At 51.7% G+C, this 22883-nt stretch overlaps 1 protein-coding gene across 1 annotated transcript; it reads right to left on the bottom strand.

Annotated features, from left to right (window-relative positions):
* Positions 1-1542: 1542 nt before the first annotated feature.
* CRYAA (crystallin alpha A) lies at positions 1543-7130 on the bottom strand. Its single transcript, XM_043874907.1, has 4 exons — positions 6879-7130; positions 4377-4579; positions 3112-3234; positions 1543-2252 (listed from the first exon to the last, which is right to left on the bottom strand). Exons 2-4 carry the CDS (start codon positions 4563-4565, stop codon positions 2043-2045), a joined length of 522 nt encoding a protein of 173 aa, XP_043730842.1. The 5' UTR covers positions 4566-4579; positions 6879-7130; the 3' UTR covers positions 1543-2042.
* Between the last annotated feature and the right edge of the window lie 15753 nt (positions 7131-22883).

Raw genomic sequence — 22883 nt, forward strand, 5'->3', positions numbered from 1 at the left:
CCCTGGCAGGCTATAGTCCATAGGGCGGCAAAGAGTCGGACACGACTGAGCAGCTGAATGACAAGGATGTCTCCGGAATAATCACCTTCTGAGATGCTGGCATGAGGACTTCAGGATGGAGACTGGGGGCTCACAGCTCAGCCCGTGACCAGGCTGGGAAGGAAACACAGTGAACAGAAGAGCAGCGGCCTTCAGTAACAATTCCATCCTGGCTGCAGCCAGACCCACAGACCCAGGCCCCCCAGGCCCAAGCAGTGAGAGGAGAGTGTGCACAAAGGGAGGCGCCTTCTGGGGGGACCCGAGAGGAGCAGGCCACTTCAGAGACTCTGATTTTCCTAAATACCCGCCACTTCCAAAGAGACCCTCCCCAGACCCCAAGTGCGGTGGCCATTTATGCCAGTTACACAAGGTGCCCCCTTCTCCACGGATGTGGGTGAAATGGCAGGATGGTGGCAGGGGGCTTCCTATTGGAAGGAACAGGACAGGTAGGGGTGGGAAGGAGTCTAGAGAAACTCCCACAGAGGGAGGACCCTTCTGTAGACGGGGGCCAGACCTAGAGAAACCCCAGGCTACAAGGACGTGTGTGTGTGTGTGTGTGTGTGTGTGTGTGTGTGTGTTCCACTGCTTTCCACTAAAAACCCCCGTAACAGCAGCTGTTTCCCTGTGTTGAGCTGGGGTCACTTCTGGAAGTTCTCCCAAGTGTCCTCTCCTCTTGGTGTCATTTCTCCAGGAGGAAGAATATGGACACTGCCCCAAGGACCAGCCCACTGACCCCATCAGGCTGCTCAGGGCCCCCAGCCTCCACTCCCCAGGACAGGGTTGCCTCCAACCCGGGCATCTGCCTGCTTTCTGCTCCCAGAAGCCACGTCTAGCCCCACCGCCCTCTCCATGGTCACCATGCTGCCGGCAGGACCCCTGGCTGAGCCCCCTGCGAGCTCCCCAGTGGAGGCCGCTGGCCTCCTAGTCTCCTCCTGTCTCAGGGGAGTCTGGGCAGACAGGGAGAAAGCCACCCCTCTGGGTGAGGGACATTCAGCCCTGGTCACCAGAAGCCCCCCGAGGGCCCCATGACTGCTCCAAGAAGGGAGTGGCAGAGTGAAGGGGCACCTCCCACACAGACGCCCAGGGCGTGGTGCCTAGGCGAGCAGACACTTCTGACAGCCTGCCCTCCTCCCTTAGGGAGCAAAACCCCAAGGGAGCCTGGGCGGGATGATGAGGCCCCACGTGGCAAACCAGTTTGCACGCAGGTTAGAGAGGGGACCTCAGCTGCTCTCCCTCCCACGTCCCCCTCCCCACCTCCTTCCAACCTTGGGAGGAGACCCCGCCTTTCTGCACAGCTGAGGTCGAGGGGGGCACTGGTCTGGGAGCCGGGGATGTAACCTGGTCACTCAGAGGTGGCTGGGTTGAACAGGGACAGGTAGACCCTGCCTCCCCTCTCCCGTCACCTCCCAACCCAACAACAAGTCCCCCTCGCCTTCTCCATTGCCCCCCAACACCCCCGCCCCCCAGCCCCAGACAGATCACACAGCCACCACACCGCAAGTTGCTTGTGTCACCTGCTCTTTATTGACTGCCACGGGCTGCCTTCTCAGGGGTGACCAGATGCCCCGAGAGCGGCGCTACAGAGAGGAGGGTTGAGGGAAGGGGGTTTGAGAGGCCAGGCGCAGGGGAGCCCCCACCAGACGGACCTCACGAGAGTGCCTGCCACCAAGGGCCAGGACCACCGGCTGGGCCTGGAGACCAGAGGCCACCCAGAGATGGCTCAGAGACGGGTGCTCTCTGACCTCCGGGGCAGAAGCTGTGATGGCGGTCACTTCCACCAAGGAGCTGATGTTGGGATCCGGGTCACTCTGAGGTCTCTGCACCACAGGCTGGGGCCCTGGGTCCTCCTGGCTACTCTCTCAAACCCTCAAGCCCTCGGAGAAGAGGAAAAGGAACTGGAAAGGGGGGAAAGCAGAGGGAGATGGATGCCCCCACTTTCTAGGGTTCCCCAGATGGATGGGTGTGGGGGCCGCAGCGGGTGGCAGCCGAGGCCGAGGCCGAGCTTAGGACGAGGGCGCAGAGCTGGGCTTCTCCTCCCGGGACACGGGGATGGCCCGCTCGCTGTGGCCGGCGTCCACGCCAGATGGGACCTTGGGGCCAGAGAAGGTCAGCATGCCGTCCGCGGACAGGGAGCAGGAGAGTGCAGACTGGTCCACGTTGGAAGGCAGGCGGTAGCGGCGGTGGAACTCGCGGGAGATGTAGCCATGGTCATCCTGGGGACGGGGAGGGTGCGGTCAGAGGCGCTGCAGCTGCCGGCAGCCCCCAGCCCCCGTGGAGGAGGCCCAGGCCGCACAAGGTCAAACCCACGATGCTCCTCCAGGCAGTGGGCGGCAGGTGCTGGGCCGTGTCCAGGGCCCTGGACCTCCCTGCCTCCCTGCATGAGATCTGGGCCCACCCAGGGCCCTTTGCTCTTCTCGCTAATTTCATTCCAACATCTCACGAACGGTCCTGCCCTGGCCCCGCCCTCAAGTCCAGCTTCCCCTTCACCTGTGGCCCCAAGACCATTTGGGCTCAGGTGCCTGCCGTCCACCTAACCAGAAAGCCACACCTGGACATTCCCATCTCCTGAGGCCCTGGCCTGACTCCCCCCACCTCCAGGTGGAAAGACTCGGAGCACCGGGGGAGTGTCCGGGCTTTTCTCTGGGGCCCCAGGAGGGGAGGACAGCAGATGGATGGGGTCTGTCCCCCAAGTCCAGCTCCCCCACCACTGGAGAAGCCCTGGTCTCCGACCTGTCCTGGCTGGCTGGGGTCCTCGCTGAGTCAGGCTGTACCCCTGCCCCTGAGATGATGGGCAGCAGGGCTCCAACGGGAGTTGTTGGCTGCACTTTCCCCCTGAGTGAGACAGGTGTGAAAGCCTGCCTGGCTAGGAGCTCGCCCCTCAGTGCAGCGTCTCCCAGGGTCTTTCATAACCCTACCCCGTCACCCAGGGGTTTGTACAGAGCCAGGGACACCAAGCAGTGCCCCAGTGGGGACTGGCCACACTGCCCCAGCCTGCGGAGGTCCCCGGGGTTGGCCAGGGTCTGGAGCGTGGTCCTGCCTCTCGGCCGAGGCTGCAGCCAGCCCCCGGCTCACCTGCCGCTCATTGTGCTTGCCATGGATCTCCACGAAGTCCTCCTGCACCTTCACCGTCAGGTCCTCGGGAGAGAAGTGCTTCACGTCCAGGAAGATGACAAACTTGTCCCGGTCGGATCGGACCTGAAACCAAGCACCCGTGTGGGTCCTGCAGAGCTGCGGCTCAGGGACAGGGACTGGCTGGAGCAGCCGGAGCTGGGTGGCCGGGGTTCGGTCCCGAGTTATTGGAACAGAAAGTACCATCAGGGCTCTGATCGCTCCCTCCGAATGCCCAGAGACAGGGGCACCCGGGACTCAGGAGCGGGTGGACACTCAGCCGACAACCAGAACCTCGGAGGTCTGCTGTCCGCCTGACTGGTGAGGGGTTGAGTAGCCTGTTATAGATTGGTGGGTTAAGGTTGTAGGGTTGGTTATGTCTTAGTTGCTGGCTTTTTGGCTGGTTATGGGTTGGTTAACTATCCAGTTATGGTTGTGGACTGGTTATGGTTTGTTCAGAGGGCCGATGAGATCAAATACTTGGGCCCTGCCCGCCTCTCCATCAACAGCCTGGGGCCCTGTCTCTGCACATGGACAGATGTTCCCAGTGGTCTGCACAGACCACCCAGCTCCTCACACACTCCCCCTTCACTCCTCGGAGTGGTCAGCCTTGCACCAGCTCTGGGCAGGTCTCTGTGTTTTAGGCAGTGGTGAGACCCAGCACCCCCAGAGAGCTGGACCCTGCAGAGGGAAAGCCTGTGGGCCTCCTTGCTGCCCTCGGGGGCCTGGCCTTGGGTAGCTGGGCAAACTCTGCAGCTCTGGCCACAGACGGCTTCAGACGGGAGGCCTCCGACCCGACCTCGGGCAGCACAGCCCACGTCAGGTATCCGGCTGGAGGGCACGCACAGCCTCGGAGCATGAAGCTCGGCCTTCCAGCGCCCATGCCCCAGTGGCGCTGTTCTCGGGGACCCCGGATGGCAGTGGGGACCTCACCCACCACATACAGCTCATGAGTTGAGGGCAGGACGCATAAACAGTGGGTGGGCTCCTCTTCCCACCACCCCAGAGGCATGGAGGCTCTGCTGAGGGGATGGCCTGCCCAGCCTCTGAGTCCAGGGGGGACGAGATCGGGCAGGAAGGGACAGTGGCCCCGCGGCCCTTACCACCTGCTTCACGAGACACGATGGGAGCAGTTGGAGCAAGGGTGCCCCCGCTGGCCCTCAGAAGCCCCTCTCTCCTATCCGGCCCGCCCCACGGCCGCAGCAGGAAGCAGCTGCCCGCAGTCTCACCTCAGAGATGCCGGAGTCCAGCACGGTGCGGAAGAGGGACTGGCGGTAATAGGGGCTGATGGTGGAGGACAGGAAGGGCAGCAGGTCGTACTCGAAGAGGCCCTCGCCGAAGAACTGGTCGAACAGCCGGCTGGGGTAGAAGGGGCCCAGGGCGCGTTTGAACCAGGGGTGCTGAATGGCGATATCCATGGCGGGCAGCGGCTCTGCGGGCAGCCGGGGCGAGGAGATGGTCAGAGCAGGGCCTGTGGGCAGCGCACTGAGGAACTGGGATGCGGGCCCTGCCTATATACGCCGGGGCAGAATGGAGGCATTAGAGGGATTTGTCTGGAAAGCGCGAGCTCAGGAGGCAGGCCGCCCAGTCAGCAGAATCGTGGGCCGGCCAGGCTGAGCGCCCACCTCGCCCAGCCCTGGCTGCAGCGCCGACCAGCGGGAGCTCCCTACGCCAGGAGGACGGGGCCCCCAGGCAGCTTCTCTGTGGCGGCTCTGCGTCCCCCACGCTCTCCCTGGTATACAGGGGAGACTCTCATCTCCCTTCCCCAGGGGAGGGTCCGTGTGCCAGGGACAGCGCCCCTCTCTGCACACATGGTCCCCTGTGATCCCACGGCTGCCCCCCGAGTGAGAGCTCGTACCCCTGCTTCACAAGCAAACAGGCGCCCAAGTGGTCCCCCAGCCCCACAGCTACCAGGTTTGGCTGCATTTCCTTAAGACAGAATTACCTCCCTTGTATCTTGGTGATTACAAAAATGATACATACTTGTAAAAACCTTGGGAAAGACAAAAAGTGCAGCTCAGAAGCTACAAAGAGCCTGTGACTCCAGCACCAGGGAGGCCCATCATGGCGTCTGTGTGCATCCAGGAGGGGAGGTAGGTTTGCTTTGACAAAGGAAAACCGCACGTGCAGGAGTCTCCTCTGGACCCCGTCCCTGCAAACCTCAAGGCCTGGGAACAGACAGAGCCAGGCTCCTTCAAGCAGGTGCCCTGCCCTGTGCCAGGTATGTGACTGGTCTGCCCGTCCAACTACGGCCCAGAAGGCGTTTCAGGGAGACCCACCACAGTCAGGACACCCCCGGCTTTAAGGCTTTCATACTTCTCAGTAGCTTGGCCTCTGGGAGCCTTACACTAATGCACCATCCCCCTCCCCACTCACAGCATAATAGAGAGCCATTCCCACGCCCTACCCCAGCAAGACACTTATTCACCCGGCACATCTCCGGGTCCTCCTGCAGTTTCTCGTGTACTTAATCATTCAGTCACGTCCAACTCTGTTGTGACCCTTTGGATTGCAGCCTGCCAGGCTCCTCTGTCCGTGGGATTCTCCGGGCAAGAATACTGGAGTGGGTTGCCATTTCCTCCTCAAAGGGATCTTCCCAACTCAGGGATCAAACCCTCATCTCCCATGTCTCCTGCATCGCAGGCAGATTCTTCACCCGCTGAGCCATCAGGGAAGCCTGCAACTTCTTACAAAGGCCTTATTGCAGAGCCCTTGGGTACCATTCAAGGCCAAGATGACAGCGCCCTATCAGTTTCCAGCAGCTTCGATAACTACTAAAAAGGATCATTCCACAACAAAGGCCTTTTTGGACAGTTGGAGTATGGTGACCTTGAAAAGACCACCAACTTGTGGTTGAAAACAACATAAATGTATCACCTTGTGGGTTGGAGATCAGAAATCCACCTGCATCTCACTGGGCTCAGATCCAAGAGCCAGCAGGGCTGGCCCCTCCTGGGGATCACCCCCTCTCTTACAGTCTGCTCTTTAAGGAACCTTATTTCCCTGCTTGCCACATAAGGTGACACAGTCTTGGGTTCTGGAATCCCCCCACTGCAGCGAGGGTTGGGGAGAGCTGTGACCCTCCCTTGGGGCATCCATTGAAGGGACCCTCAGCTCAGGAAAGTCCTGCCAATCACACCCAACACAAGCTCACGTCACTCAGAGACAACACCTAGTTCATGTCAACTTACATCTCAGGCCTTTACAACTTCCTCTCCGGTTTGCCGACCTCACCTATTGGCCAAAACTGTGGGTCACACGTGCCACAGCAAGTGGCCCAGCCTGGTTCTGCAGAGCGGACCCGGGGATAGATGGAGGATGGCGGATGAAGGCAATGGGCACCAATGTTTCCAGCTCGCCTGTGCGGCTTCTCCTGCTCACACTTGGCCTCTCACACACAGCCCTCCCACCCTGGATCCTGAGAAAACAAGACCCTTTTTATCCAGGTCTGGGTTCCTCCTTGAATTCACAGCTGTGTGCTAAGGGGTGTGCTGTGTGTGTGCAGAGATTTCTTAAAAACAAGAACAAACCACCTAAAATCTGTTCTAATTATGCAGGTGCAATATACACCTCTTCTTCTGTTAGTCTACCTAATAATCTAGTTGGTTCTTGGGACTTCCCTGGTAGTCCTGTGTTTAGGACTTCATCTTCCAATGCAGGGGGTGCAGGTTTCATCCCTAGTCAGGGAACTAAAGCGGCTTCCCAGGGGGTACTAGAGGTAAAGAACCCACCTGCCAATGTCACATGAGACGCGTGTTCGATTGCTGGGTCGAGACGATCCCCTGAAGGAGGGCATGGCAATCCTCTCCAGTATTCTTGCCTGCAGAATCCTATGGCCAGAGAAGCCTGGGAGGCTACAGTTCATGGGATCACAGAGTTGGACACGACTGAAGTAACCCTTAGCACACATGTAAGAAGCTAAGATCCCACATACCTCGGAAGCTAAGATCCTGCCTACCTCGGAGCCAAAAACCAAAACCTAAAACAGAAACAACATTGTAACAAATTCAGTAAAGACTTTAAAAATGGTCAGAGTCAAAAAAAAAAAAATCTTAAAAAAGAAAATGTAGTTGGTCTATTTATTGGAAGTAGGAACATCCTATAAAGTTGCTGTGGAAGACGAATTAGCAGCTAGTGAGTCGTGGCCCCAAGGGAAGCACAGGGTCAGAGTTCTGCCAGCCTCTGGCCACAACAGTTTCATCAGCCAATCAATACTTGAGCTTGTTTGGTGTGTGTTTCTAAGTAAAGACAGCTGATTTCATGCGTGTTGTTGATTTACTAACCCTGAGCTCCCGCCTGCATCCCCATAACTCACTCCTGTAACAAAGCTCCTCTGTGACACCCTACTTTCTCCGGAGGTCACAGCCCAGCCTCCTGAATCTGGGACCCGAGACAGCATTCCCACTGTGCTTGGGCCATGAGAAAAGCAAAATCACCGGGAAAAAGCACAAAGATGTAAAAAACCTGGCACTCAACTGGCCTGGAAAAGAGGCTGGTTTGCAGCACGAGCTGAAACAAGCAGGCGGAGTTGCCCTGTCGCCCTCGGCTGGGGACGTGCATGTCCGGCCACTCAGATTCTCCATGTCGTCTGCGCTGCTCAGTGAGTGGCTGTGAAAAGAGCCGTGAGAATTGATTCGGGGTCAAAAATAAATGTCAGAGAGTAGATGATATGGACTGACTTGCACCTCCCCAAATTCCTGTGTTGAGGTCCCAACCCCCAGCACTTAGAACGTGAACTTGTTTGCAGACAGGTCTTTTAAATAGGTGATCAAGCTAAGATAAATCAGCCTGTGAGGATGCGTCCTGGCCTGATACGCTGGTGTCCTCACGAAAAGAGGGACAAGGACACAGACACACACCGGGGAGGACCTCATCCCCTAGGCTGGTGTCCTTACAAGGGGAAGACACCAAACACGTGTGGTCCCCAAACACGTGAAATACCCTGTGAAGACACAGCGGGAGATAGCCTCTCCACGCCAGAGGGGGAGGCCTCAGGGGGTCCAGCCATGCTGCACCTAGCTGTGGCTCCAGCATTCACACTGAGGAATCATTCCTGCCGTGTAACCACCCATGTGTGGTTCGGCGCTGTGGCAGCCTGAGCACCTAATGCAAAAGACTGGTCCTCAAACATGGAATCCACAAATACACAGAGGGCCTGCTTGTGTGTAAGCTTCACATCTGAAGAGTTCTTTCTTCTTAGCCATCTCTAAACATTTGCTGGGGCTTCCCAGGTGGCGCTAATGGTAAAGAACCCATATGCCAATGCAATAGACCTAAGAGATGCAGGTTAGATCCCTGGGTCGGGAAGATCCCCTGCAGGAGGGCATGGCAACCCACTCCAGTATTCTTGCCCGGAGAATCCCATGGACAGAGGAGCCTGATGGGGCTGCAGTCCATGGAGTCACAAAGACTCAGACACGACTGATCGACTGAGCGTGCAAACATTTGGAAATGGTGATCACCCAGAGGACCCTCAGTGACATGGCTAGCCCAAAGCTGGCAGATTCCACTCCATGTTTCTGTTCTGCAGCCCGTTTCCAAGGTCAGGAACCAATAAGGCTCCCAGGGCAGTTCTCACCTCTGGCCTCTGTGATGTGACTTATTTCTGTGCTTAAACATGGGATTTTTAGAATGCAGTGACAGCCCATGTAAAGCCGCAGCACCAGTTATCCTCGTTCTGTGGTTCTGTGTGACTTCTCACCACTTTTGTTGTTGTTTAGTCACTAAGTTGTGTCCAACTCTTTTGCAACCCCTATGGACTGTAGCCTGCCAGGCTCCTCTGTCCATAGATTTCCCAGGCAAGAATACTGGAGTGGGTTGCCATTTCTGTCTCCAGGGGATCTTCCAGACCCAGGGATCAAACCTGTGTCTCCTGCTTGGCAGGCGGGCTCTTTACCAGTGAGCCACCAGGGAACGTTTTGGCACTTTTACTGCATGTTTAAAAAGCTGTGAAATGAAGCACAGACTGTTACATGTGATGCTGCAGTGCAAACAGTTTTGGACACTGATTTAAGATGGAAATATATTCTATTTTATGGTTAATTGTTTGTTTTAAAAAACAAATCAGGAAACTCATGTTTATCCATGATTATTCTCCGATTACACTGGAAATAACTGTGCTCTGTGGACAAGGAAGGGTTCCAAAGTGACTGGCTCCCGGGGTTAAATGCACCGGCACGCCACTGGCCTGGGCTCCTCCGAGCACCCCACTGGCAACCCAGGGGCCTTCTGCAGCTTGACTAGGGTGGCATGGGCCCCGCAGCTTTCCAGAGACGACCCGAAGTCCACCCTACATGTGTCCCCTCAGGAATTCTCAGAAAGGCCTTGAGTGGAGCCCTTTGGCCGGGACTCCGGCCCCGCCTCTGGGAGTTCCAAGGTGTAACCCGCCTGGTCACCAGCAGCCTTGGGAACCCCAGGAGGAGACGATGCTCTAAGCGTCCACACCAGGATGTTGCAAGCGTGAGGTGCCACTCTCCACGTGCCACCCAGAGACAGGACCCCTGGTAAACCCACCCAGGGCAATGGCTCCTGCCTCTCAGCCCTTAGTGGTCAGGCTTGAGCTCTGAGGACCACACAGCCTCATGGACGACCCTGGCGGACGCAGCCCCCAACACTGTCCTTTTATTACTCCCAGGAACAAAAGCAGATCATTGACAGGAGGGGTTTTTCCAAGAAGGTCTGTGTGAACTAAGTTTTTAGAAGAGGACCAATGAGCCCTGTGATGTTCTTTCTATTTTAAACGGCATTTTTATTATAAAAGTGGTCCATCGCCCTTGTTCAGAATTTGGACAAATCCAGTAATCTAAAAGTGGGGGGAAAACCCGTCATCCTACCGAACCCTGAGTGTTTAGTCTTGGCTGCCTCAGAGGAAGGGTGAGACTTCCCCCTTCTGTTCATTGGGCTGTTATCAGGGTCCTGGGCACCGACCACAAAGCGGTGCCCAAGAGAAGTGGAGCCACAACACCCCAGCAATGTGCTCCTGAGACCCGTGGGGCCTCCAGGGTGAGGACTCACAGCGAGGAGGTGTCCTGGGGGCCCAGCCACCTTGCTCTCTGTCACAAAGACACCCCCGCAGGCCTGTGCAGAGACCCCTGCCCTCGAGCCGAGCGCTAAGCCAGGCCATCCCGGCCAGGACCCTGATCTGTGCAAATCCCTAGTGACCAGACAGCTGTATTCCCATATCCCTGGCCCTCTGGCCTATCCCCAGACCCCAGCAGAGGTCTTCCCACCCAGCCCAGCCATGGAGGCTACAAGGCCAGAGTTGACCCCAAGGCCACCCCCAGTACCGATAAGGGAGCAGATGCCATGCACAGACGTGCCCGTCTGCCTCCTGGGCCTGGGTTGGCCCCGGAGCCCCCACCTGGAAAGGAAGGACCAAGCTCATGGAGGGCCGGGGCGGGGGCAGGCAGGAAGCCGAGGTCCTCAGGCTCCCCAGTGTATGCCTCTGTGTGTGTCTACTGAGGGGGTGCAAGTGTGTGCCTGTGTGTGTAAGTGTGTCTCTGTGTGTGTGTCTGTATGGGGTGGTGCTTGTATGGTGTGTCTGTTTTCTATGTGTGTGTGTGCATGTATGTCTGTGTGTGTGTCTATATGGGGGGATGCACATGTAGGGTATGTGTGTCTCTGTGTCCATGCAAGTGCTTGTACGTATGTCTTTTTGTATATGTGTTCGTGTGCACCTCTGTGTGTATATATGTGTGTCTCTGTGTATGTGTGCTTGTGTGTGTCTGTACAAGGGGGTGTCCATGTGGGGGGTGTGGTGTGGTATGTGTGTTTGGGGGAGCATGAGTCACAGTCCCCAAGATCATCTCTCTAACATCTGAATAAATTGGGACCCGTCAGGAGTTTGGGGTCCGACCCTGGCAAAGCCCTGCGTCGGCAGGAAGTGGGGCCTTGAGGGTGATCCCGGCATTGTTTCTGCAGCGCTTAAGCTGCTCTCAGCAGTTTTGCATCCCGCTGCCCCAGCTGAATGTCAGCCCTTCCCACACAAAGGCTGGTATTTGCTTTATCCACAGCATTCCTGGACGTCAGCAGTCTGCAGGCGTGTTCGCAAATCCCCGGGCACCCTGATTTTCCACTCCAGGGCCCAGCGGGGCTCACCCACAGATGTGCCCCGTGCAGGCCATCAGGTGGTGCTGGGGGTCAGTGGGCTGAACCCTCACTCACCCTGACTCTCCGTGAGGCCGACGGGCTGCAAAGGCAGCCCCCTGCCCACCCCTGCAGCCCAGGGAGGGAGGGCAAGTCTGACCACCCTGCACCAGCGCCTTTGCAGGTCATGCTTGACCCTGGCAGGACATACACTTTTGCCCACAACACTTCGCATTTTCAATTTTTGTCATGAGAGTAAAGTGCTATCTCATTTAGTTTATTTTTTGTTACAAATGTTTTCATACATCTAAAATGTAGAAAAAAATGGTACAATGACCCCAGGTACTTATCAACCACATTCAGCAATGATGGTGAGTCTGGTCCCACTTGCTTCATCTTCTTTTTTCTTTCCTGAAATATTTTCAAGCAAAGCCCAGACTGCCTGTCATTCCGCCCTTATATGGGTCACTCCTTCTCTTTTTTCCTCTATATTCCAATAAATGGAATGTAGTGGCTTTACAGTGTTATGTTAGCTTCTTCTGTACAGCAAAGTGAATCAGCTGTATGTGTACATATATCCCCCTCTTCCTAGAATTTCCTTCCTGTTTAGGTCACCACAGAACAGAGTAGAATTCCTTGTGTTACACAGCAGGATCTCATTAGTTACATATGTTATACATAGAGTGTATATACGTCAATCCCAATCCCCCATTTCATCCCGTGCTTCACTTTCCCTCTTGGTATCTATATGTCTGTTTTCTATATCTGTGTCTCTATTTCTGTTTTGCAAACAAGTTCATCTATACTATTTTTCTAGATTCCACACTTAAGGGTTCAGTTCAGTTCAGTCCCTCTGTCATGTCTGACTCTTTGCAACCCCATGGACTGCAGCACACCAGGCTTCCCTGTCCTTCACCAACTCCCAGAGCTTGTTCAAACTCATATCCATCGAGTCAGTGATGCCATCCAAATATCTCATCCTCTGTCGTCCCCTTCTCCTCCTGCCTTCAATCTTTCCCAGCATCAGGGTTTTCTCCAATGAGTCAGTTCTTCCCATCTGGTGACCAAAGTATTGGAGTTTCAGCTTCAGTATCAGTCCTTCCAAACAATATTCAGGACTGATTTCCTTTAGGATGGACTGGTTTTATCTCCTTGCAGTCCAAGGGACTCACAAGAGTCTTCTCCAACACCACAGTTCAAAACCAGAAATCCTTCAGCGCTCAGTTTTCTTTATGGTCCAACTCTCACATCTATACACAGCTACTGGAAAAACCATAGTTTTGACTAGACGGACCTTTGTCGGGAAAGTAATGTCTTTTTAATATGCTGTCTAGATTGGTCATAGCTTTTCTTCCAAGGAGCAAGCATCTTTAAATTTCATGGCTGCAATCACTATCTGCAGTGATTTTGGAGCCCAAGAAAACAAAGTCTCTCACTGTTTCCACTGTTTCCCCATCTATTTGCCCAGAAATAATGGGACCGCATGCCATGATCTTAGTTTTTGAATGTTGAGTTTTAATCTAACTTTTTCTCTCTCCTCTTTCACTTTCATCAAGAAGCTCTTTAGTTCCTCTTGGCTTTCAGCCATAAGGGTGGTGTCATCTACATATCTGAGGTTACTGATATTTCTCCTGTCAACCTTGATTTCAGCTTGTGCATCATCCAGTCTGGCATCTCGCATGATGTACTCTGCATAGAAATTAAATAAACAGGTTGACAATATACAGCCCTTACATACTCCTTTCCCAATTTGGAACCAGTCCGTTGTTCTATGTCCAGTACTAACTGTTGTTTGGAGAGGGGAATGGCAAACCACTTCAGTATTCTTGCCTTGAGAGCCCCATGAACAGTATGAAAAGATAAAAAGATATGACATTGAAAGATGAACTCCCCAGGTCAGTAAGTGCCTGATTTGCTACTGGAGAAGTGTGGAGAAATAACTCCAGAAAGAATGAAGAGGTGGAGACAAAGCAAAAACAACACACCGTTGTGGATATGACTGGTGATAGAAGTAAAGTCCAATGCTGTAAATAACAATATTGCGTAGGAACCTGGAATGTTAGGTCCACGAATCATGGCAAATCAGAAGTGGTCAAACAGGAGATGGCAAGAGTGAGCATCGACATTTTAGGAATCACTAAACTAAAATGGACCGGAATGGGCAAATTTAATTCAGATGACCATTATATCTACTACTGTGGGCAAGAATTCCGTAGAAGAAATGGAGTAGCCCTTATAGTCAACAAAAGAGTCTGAAATTCAGTACTTGGGTGCAATCTCAAAAGCGACAGAATGATCTCTGTTCATTTCCAAGGCAAACCTTTCAGTAATCCAAGTTTATGCCCCGACCAGTAATGTCAAAGAAGCTGAAGCTGAAAGGCTCTATGAGGACCTTTTAGAACTAACACCAAAATAATATGTCCTTTTCATCACAGGGGACTGGAATGCAAAAGTAGGAAGTCAAGAAACACCTGGAGTAACAGGCAAATTTGGTCTTGGTAGACAAAATGAAGCAGGGCAAAGATTAAGAGTTTTGTCAAGAGAACACACCGGTTCTTCCAAACACCTGCTTCCAACAACACAAGAGATGACTCTACACATGGACATCACTAGATGGTCAATACCAAAATCAGAGTGATTAAATTCTTTGCAGCCAAAAATGGAGAAGCTCTATAGAGTCAGCAAAAACAAGACTGGGTGCTGACTGTGGCTCAGATCATGAACTCCTTATTGCCAAATTCAGACTTAAATTGGAGAAAGTAGGGAAAACCACAAGACCATTCAGGTATGACTTAAATCAAATCCCTTACAATTCTACAGTGGAAATGAGAAATAGATTTAAGGGAGCAGATCTGATAGAGTACCTAAAAAACTATGGACAGAGGTTCATAACATTGTACAGGAGGTGGTGATCAAAACCATCCCCAAGAAGAAGAAATGCAAAAAGGCAAAATGGTTGTCTGAGGAGGCCTTACAAATAGGTGAGAAAAGAAGAGAAGTGAAAGGCAAAGGAGAAAAGGAAAGATATACCCATCTGAGTGCAGAGTTCCAAAGAATAGCAAGGAGAGATGAGAAAGCCTTCCTCAGTGATAAATGCAAAGAAATAGAGGAAAATAATAGAATGGATAAGACTAGAGATCTCTTCAAGAAAATCAGACATACCAAGGGAATATTTCATGCAAAGATGGTCTCAATAAAAGAACAGAAATGGTGTGGACCTAACAGAAGCAGAAGATATTAAGAAGAGGTGGCAAGAATACACAGAAGAAATATACAAAAAAGATCTCATGACCCAGATAACCATGATGGTGTGACCACTCACCTAGAGCCAAACAACCTGGAGTCTGAAGTCAAGTTGGCCTTAGGAAGCATTACTACAAACAAAGCTAGTGGAGGTGATGAATTCCAGTTGAACTATTTCAAATCCTGAAAGATGATGAAAGTGCTGCACTCAGGATGCCAGCAAATTTGGAGAACTCAGCAGTGGCCACAGGATTGGAAAAGGTCAGTTTTCATTCCAATCTCAAAGAAAGGCAATGCCAAAGAATGTTCAAAGTACCGCACAATTGCACTCATCTCACATGCTAGCAAAGTAGTGCTCAAAATTCTCCAAGCTAGGCTTCAACAGGATGTGAACCTAGAACTTCCCAATGTTCAAGCTGGATTTGGAAAAGGCAGAGGAACCAGAGATCAAACTGCCAGCATCCGCTGGATCATCGAAAAAGCAAGAGAGTTCCAGAAAAACATCTATTTCTGATTTATTGACTATACCAAAGCCTTTGACTGTGTGGATCACAACAAACTGTGGAAAATTCTTCAAGAGATGGGAATACCAGACCACATTACCTGCCTCCTGAGAAATCTGTGTGCAGGTCAAGCAGCAACAGTTAGAACTGGACATGGAACAACAGACTGGTTCCAAATTGGGTAAGAAATACGTCAAGGCTGTATATTGTCACCCTGCTTATTTAATTTCTATGCATAATACATCATGTGAAATGTCAGACTGGATGAAGCACAAGCTGGTATCAAGATTGCCAGAAGAAAAATCAACCTCAGATATGTAGATGATACACCCTAGTGGCAGAAACTGAAGAGGAACTAAAGAGCCTCTTCATGAAAGTGAAAGAGGAAAGTGAAAAAACTGGCTCAAAACTTGACATTCAGAAAACTAAGGTCATAGCATCCAGTCCCATCACTTCATGGCAAATAGATGGGGAAACAGTGGAAACAGTGAGAGACTTTATTTTCTTGGGCTCCAAAATCACTGCAGATGGTGATTGCAGCCATGAAATTAAAAAATGCTTGCTCCTTGGAAGAAAAGCTATGACCAGCCTAGATAGCATATTAAAAAGCAAAGACATCACTTTGCCCCCAAAGGTCTATCTAGTCAAAACTATGGTTTTTCCAGTAGTCATGTATGAATGTGAGAGTTGGACCATAAAGAAAGCTAAGAACCGAAGAATTGATGCTTTTGAACTGTGGTCCTGGAGAAGACTCTTGAGAATCCCTTGAACTGCAAGGAGATCAAACCAGTCCATTGCAAAGGAAATCAGTCCTGAGTATTGTTTGGAAGGACTGATGCTGAAGCTGAAGCTCCAATACTTTGGTCACCAGATGGGAAGAACTGACTCATTGGAAAAGACCCTGATGCTAGGGAAGATTGAAGGCAGCATGAAAATGGGAAGACAGAGAATGAGCTGGTTGGATGGCATCCCCGACTCGATGGACATGAGTTTGAGCAAGCTCCGGGAGTTGGTGAAGAACAGGGAAGCCTGGGGTGCTGCAGTCCATGAGGTTGCAAAATGTCAAACAGGACTGAGTGGCTGACCTGCTTGAGTGAATGACCACCTGCTCAGCCGCAGGAGCAGAGAACTGGGCGGAGCCTTCTCTCTGCCTAAACGTGGGAGAAGAGCGCCCCCTCGTGTGCATCGCCTCAGCCAGCTGGGAGTTTCCACTCCTTTCCCGTCAAGAACCTGAAATTTACAACGTCTGTTCCTGACTGCTGTCTGGTAGATACACCCACAACCACTGACATACAACACACTACTACATATGAAATAGATGACAAATGAGGACCCACTGCATAACACAGCAAACTCTACTCAATACTCCATAAAGACCTAAATGGGAAAAGAATCTAAAAAAGAGTGAATCTGTGTATATGCATATGTATAGCTGATTCACTTTGTTGTACACCTGAAACTAACACAACGCTATGAATCAGCTAGACTCCAATAAAAATGTTTTAAATAAAATAAAAATTGGCTTTCAGAATTTCCAGAAATTAGAAATAAGTAAATACACCCACAACCTTCACACCATCACTCAAGATTTGACACATCGGAAACCAGCTTACAACAGCTGCCAGATGGAAAGAGCTCAAAGTTTACAGAACCACAGACCTCCTGTCTGATGCAGCCGTTTCACCTGCAGGAAGGCACCCTACAACGTGTGTTTAATGGTTTCACAGGCGTGGAGTAGCCTGGGCCCGGGGTTACTTGGTCCGGCTGTGTTCGTGACAACAGCAGTGGACACTAGATAAAGGCACCCCAGAGAAGGGTAGGTGCACTGAGTTCCATTGCCTAGGACATTCTGAAACCACCTTCAAAATGAAGAAGTATGCACAGCCACACCCCCAGCAGCTCATGCACATAGTGAAAAGGTGGAAGCAACCTGAGTGTCCATAGCGGATGACAGATAAACAAAATGCAATCCATCCACACGGTGGAAGGTTTCTCTGTCTCAAAAAGGAAGGACAGATACATGTATAATATGTATGGCTGAATCCCTTCACGCTCCTCACCTGAAACTATCACAACACTGTTAATCAGCTATACTCTGATATAAAATAAAAGGTTTAAAAATTAATAAGTAAATATGCTACCAGGGGAAAAATTAAGCATGTGTGGCATATAACAAAAGGAAAGACATTCCAACATCTGCTACAGTGTGGATGAATCTTGAGGACATGATGCTCTGTGACGCAAGCCTGACATGAATGGACAAATACTGTATGATCCACTTATATGAGGTCCCTGGAGGAGTCAGATTTATAGAGACAGAAAGGGGCTGAGCGAGCGGAATGGCCATGAATGTTTAATAGGGACAGAGTTTTCCTTGGGGATGATGGAAAATTCTGGAGATGGATGGTTTTACAGCAGTGTGAATGAGCTGAATACTGTAACGAAGCAGGATACTGTGGGGCCTTCCTGGGACAAACAGCCTACCCCATCTCTACCGTCCTCCTTGTCTGCAGAAAAGCATTAGCTTCCTAGGCTTTCCCCGAGTTCTAAAGAGTAAATTTAGTCAGAGGAGTGAGAATAGGCAGAAAGAAAGGAAAATAGTTAAGCAAGACAAAATAATAATAGTTTGGCCATTAAGCAAAGTCAAGGAAACTTTAGTTCCTCTCAAGGGCTATAGATAATATTCTGAGCCATGTCCTTTGAGCTGCTTTGCCGATGCTGAAACCCTCACCAGGAGGAAGTTAACTCTGTGCTGCCCACAAGCAAGTGGACCCCAGACCAGTTAGAACTAGAAGGTTGAAGATGTTGACTCCTGATTACCTCACCACCAGCCAATCAGAGGAGTGGCCATGAGCTGATCACACACCGCACAACCCTTCTCACTCATCCTGTCTTTAAAAACTTTTTCCTGAAAGCCTTTAGGAGTTCAGGGGTTTTGAGCATGAGCTGCCTGGACTCCTTGCTCGGCATCTGCAATAAGCGCTGCATTTTCCTCCGCTGAAACTCAGTTGATGTCAGTAGATTGGCTTTACTGCTTGTAGGAGAGTAGACCCAAGTTTGGTAACAGTCCTCTGAACTGTGCACTTAGAGATAGTTAAGATGGTAAATTTTGTGTAATGTATGTGTGTTAGTTGCTCAGCCCTGTCTGACTCTGTGAGACCATGGACTGTAACCCACCATGCTCCTTCATCCATGGGATTTCCCAGACGAGAATACTGCAGTGGGTTGCCATTACCTTCTCCAGGCAAAGATGAAGCTATAAATGACATTATAAATGTCAGCTATAAATGACATGATATAGCTATAAATGACATTATTTCATTCTTTTTATAGCTGAATAATATTCCATTGTATATATGTACCACATTTTCTTTATCCGTGCATCTGCTGATGGACATTTAGATTGTCTCCATGTCTTGGCTGGCAGGTGATATTTTCTGTTCACAGCAGGCAATGTTTTTGTGCCCATCACCTTTGTCTATTGTAGAATAACACTGCCGTGAGCATTTGGGTACAAGTTTGTGTGAGACTGAATGTTGTTCTAAAATCGGATGGTGTCGGGTGTTCTCTGGTGGACTAGTGGTTAGGATTCAGTGTTTTCACTGCTGTGGCCCACGTTCGATCCCTCGTCAGGAACTAAGATTCCCACAAGCTACACCTTACGGCCAAAATACCTTAAAATCTTAACAAAATAAATAAATAAGTGGATGTCATCGGAGAGCTTGAATGACACACTCCACCTTTGAGACTTTTAAAACATGAATCAGATCTCAACTCTGTCCTCCTTCAAATTTCCCAATGGCATCTAGCAGTGTCACAGTGACATCTACGTGACCTGGCAGGAGCAATTTCCAAACTCGGTCAGGCTCGCCTCCGCTCCCTGCCCCACTCCCGGGGCACTGGCCCCCCTCCTGTGCCCTCCTCTCACCAAGTTCACTCTCCACTCCCCTCCATTCCCAATTCTCCACACCAATCAGGTCTCAGATCCAGCATCAGGACTTCAGTGGCCACCTTCATCCCATGCCCACCCTTCCAGTCACTCATTCCTTCTTAACTCCCTTCACAGCTCTTAGCAGGATCTGAAATTAGCTCATGCATTTTCTTGTTTTCTCTCTTCCCCTTAATGAGGGTTTGCTGACATTTTAAAAAAAAAAGCAAGAGTTCCCAAATGGAGCCATTTGCACACACACACACACACACACACACACACACACACAAACCAAGACTTAATTTCAGTGCCAACCACTCACAGGAATGTGACCTTTAAACTGATAATCTAAAATTTCCGGATCAGCAAGAGTTAGGCAGGCTGAATGGTACTGACCCTGCCAGTCCCTCCCCCAAGAAGGTGAGGGGCCTGAGAAAACCCTTTTTCTCCTGTTAATACCTTCCTCTCCATCCTTCTTCTGCTTCTTACAACCCCCTCAGGCCCTTCTGTTTGCTGGTTGTTATTGCTGTTTAGTTGCCCAGTCATGTGTGACTCTTTTGTGACCCCATGGACTACAGCCCACCAGGCTCCTCTGTGCATGGAATTTCCCAGGCAAAATTACAGGAGCAGGTTGCCACTTCCTTCTCCAGGGGATCTTCTCGACTCAGGGATGGAACCATGCCTTCTGCATTGGCAGGCAGATACCTGAGCCACCAGGCAAGCCTCTGTGTACTAAAGGAGATGTTATTGACTAATGGTTATGAGTCATTGAATAAAGCCAATTAGCCTTTCAAATCTATGCAGATGAACTTCCTTTTTCAACACTTGAGGACATGACCTGGTATCGCACGCCTGGTGTCCCCGTCCTTCCAGCAGTGAATGTGTGGTCCTGAAGGTGCCAGGGAAACAAGTGATGAGTGAAGAAACAGAACATGGAAGCCCCAGGAGCTCCCGCAGTCCTAGCTCCACAGGGCTCTTTTGAGATTAGCAAAGCCTGCTGTCCTCTTCCTACCCCACCTACTGTGTTTGTTAAAGTGCCTGTCTAGCGAACAGGAGATGCTGGGTTTGAACCCCAGTGGTATCTGGGACAGTTGATTGTATGTGTATGCAGTTTTGCTTGTCAGTCGGTTGGTGGTTGTGATTTGAGGGTTTTCTCCTAGATCCTGAGAGCAATGCATCCATCCACGGAAAAAGGTAAACTGTCCTCTGCCAGGCCTGTCAGACTTGAAATGAAGGAGGGCATGGGTGCTACCAGCATGCACACAAAGCGTTTTCTTCTCCTTTAAACATAAAGCAAGAAAGAGCAGGCGTGTGGCTTTGGGGTGGGCATGGCTGCCAGCAGAAGCTGCAAAGGCGCAAAGCAGCCTGTAGCTTCTGCCAGGAAGTCCTCCCCACCCAGAGGAGAGAATGCTTGGCTGATGTGCCCAAGTCCCCCGTCCCCTGTCCCCCTGGCATCGCTGGACACCAGCACCCAGTTCATCTGTACTGCATCACCTCCCTGTCTATCCGCTACCTTGGCCTAAACACACTCTGGTCTCATCTCCTCAACAGTCACAGGACAGTGGTCAAGTGGTCGGGTCAACCAGACACCAGTCCCCAGGTGGAACTACTATTACTATGGTGGAACTAGGGTTTAATTCCACTTGAAAGCCCACACATGGCCAAGAGCCTATATCAGCTATCTTCTGCCACAGTTAACGCTGCGTAACAAACCACCCTAAACCAACAGTGCTTTTACAAGCACATGATTCTGGGGATCAACCACTGAAGCTGGTCCACTGGGGCTTGTCCACTGGCAGCTGGACACCTCACACATCTGCCATCAGCTCAGGTGGACACAGCTGTCCCAGGCTCCAGGCTCCAGCAGGGTGGCCCGCCTGTTGGCAGTTCCTGGAGAATAAGTGTGAAATCCTATGGAAGTTCAGGCTTGGAATGGCACCACAGCCTTTCCGCCACATCCTGCCACGTACAGCCTCCCTCGAGGGGGTGAGGACACACCCGCCAGCTATTGATCTGAGGAGCTATGGAGTCGCAGCTCCAAGCGGCAGAGTCTGCGTGCAGCCTCGCAGAGCCAGAGTGCACAATCAGCCCGAGGCGCCGTCCGAGGCCCGGAGCTGAACCCTGCAAACCCCTCTCCCCCACTCCTGACCCCGTGGGGTGAGGTCCGGGAAACTGCGTGCTTAGCAAGTGCCCAGGCCCTTCTGACACGAGGGGTCCATGACCACATGTTAAAAGACACAGACCTGGGCTGATGGTTCTTAACCCAGACCTGCAGACCTCAAGATGTTCATGAACCCCCAGAAAAGTAAAATTTTTCACACTCAGGCCAGAGCCTTTATTCAAAATTGAAAAGGACTCCGTGGCCCGAGAAAGGTTAAAAGTCGCCCATAATCCACAGGTACTCACTTTCTCCGCGGTCTTATCCCTCTTGCCCAAGCCGAGTGTGACAGCCCACCCCCTCCACCGCACACAGAAGTGTGAGAACTGTTTGCCTGATTTCACATGCGGAGATCTGTGGCCAAATGCCTCTGGTTTGGGGGGAGAAAAGGGAGGGGGGGTTTCAGGGCACTTGAGGGAGGGGGCTGCAGCTGGGGGCTGAGGAGCATCCCCTATGCAACAGCTTACCGAACATGCTCAGGTCGGATGAAGTCTTTGTAGAGATAAAACCCTAAGGGAAAAAGAGGCCCGAGGATTTTGTTTCCTTCTCTAAAGTAACCCAAGAGCCTGGGTTTACTGCCCCAGGCCCACTATGACCATGTGGCGGGGGCTGCTGGGGCGTCTGTTTGGGTGGAACCATCATGAAAGGGGCGTCTTGTGTCCACTTCTGGGTGAGACCCACGTGACCTCTCCAGCCAACCTTAGAAGCCGAGCAGGGATGTCCGAGTCCCTAAAAGAAAACTCTGTGTCACCGGATTGTGACCCTATGACCTGAGCAGGACGCCCCTGGTAAGATCAGAAAATCCCATCTGGGAGCTTCGGAGGCAACGTGGACTCCCAATGCTCCCATCAGCCCAGATCCTTGAGTGGCCAACTCGATATGATCTCAGATGGCCCCAGCCTACAGCAGCTTGGAGCGGGGCTTCGGTTCCCAGCCAGAGATTAAGGCTGGATCATGCTGGTGAAAGCTCCAAGTCCTAGCCACTATACCAGTGATCAGTGACAAGGGCCCTGGCCCTTCAGCTTTGCAGAAAAGAATTCCTGCAAAGATGGAAAGTAGCGAAGCAAGTCAAGTATTAACAGAAGAGGAAAAGGAGTACAGTGAGTGTACAGAGACACACGGACAACTCAGAGGGAGAGAGAGAGCTGAGTCGCGCCCCAGTGGCAGTTTGAACTACTTTTATGGGGTATTCTTCCAGGTTTCCTTTGGCCGGTCATTTTTATTTCCCTGGTTCACAGTCCATATTCAGTATATCTCAGGATCCTTCCACATGTGCATACGCATCTCCTAGTAAAGATGGAATGTGGCCAGAGCATCTCTTGACATCACTCCCCTTTGAACTCCAAGGAGCCTCACTGCACAGGGAGGTCTCCTGTCTTCAGGAATGAGAAGTATGTGGTCTGAGCAGGGCCCAGCCTCCTCTTAATTGTGCTGTTATTCTGGTCTTAAAGTTTCCATCCACAGGGAATTTACCCTGGGGGCCCGAGGAGGGGATGGGGGGGGGGGGGTTGGAAGGCATCCACTTCCTTCCTCAAAAGGCAGGAGACCCGGCAACTCCCAGGAGAGGCTGCCCTAGAAACACAGATTGAGGACTTCCCTAGGGGTCCAGTGGTTAGACTCCAAGCTCCCATTGCAGGGGGCCCAGGTTCCAACCCAGGTCAAGTACCTAGGATCCTGCATGCAGCACAGTGCTGCCTAAGAAAAAAGAAGAAGAAAGGCTCAGTGCATAAAGAATCTGCCTGCAATTCAGGAGACCCAGGTTTGATCCCTGGGTGGGGAGGATCCCCCCGGAGGAGGAAAGGGCAACCTGCTCCAGTAT

The sequence above is a fragment of the Cervus elaphus genome, chromosome 19, assembly GCF_910594005.1.
Source record: "Cervus elaphus chromosome 19, mCerEla1.1, whole genome shotgun sequence".
In the NCBI taxonomy this organism is placed as follows: Eukaryota; Metazoa; Chordata; class Mammalia; order Artiodactyla; family Cervidae; genus Cervus; species Cervus elaphus.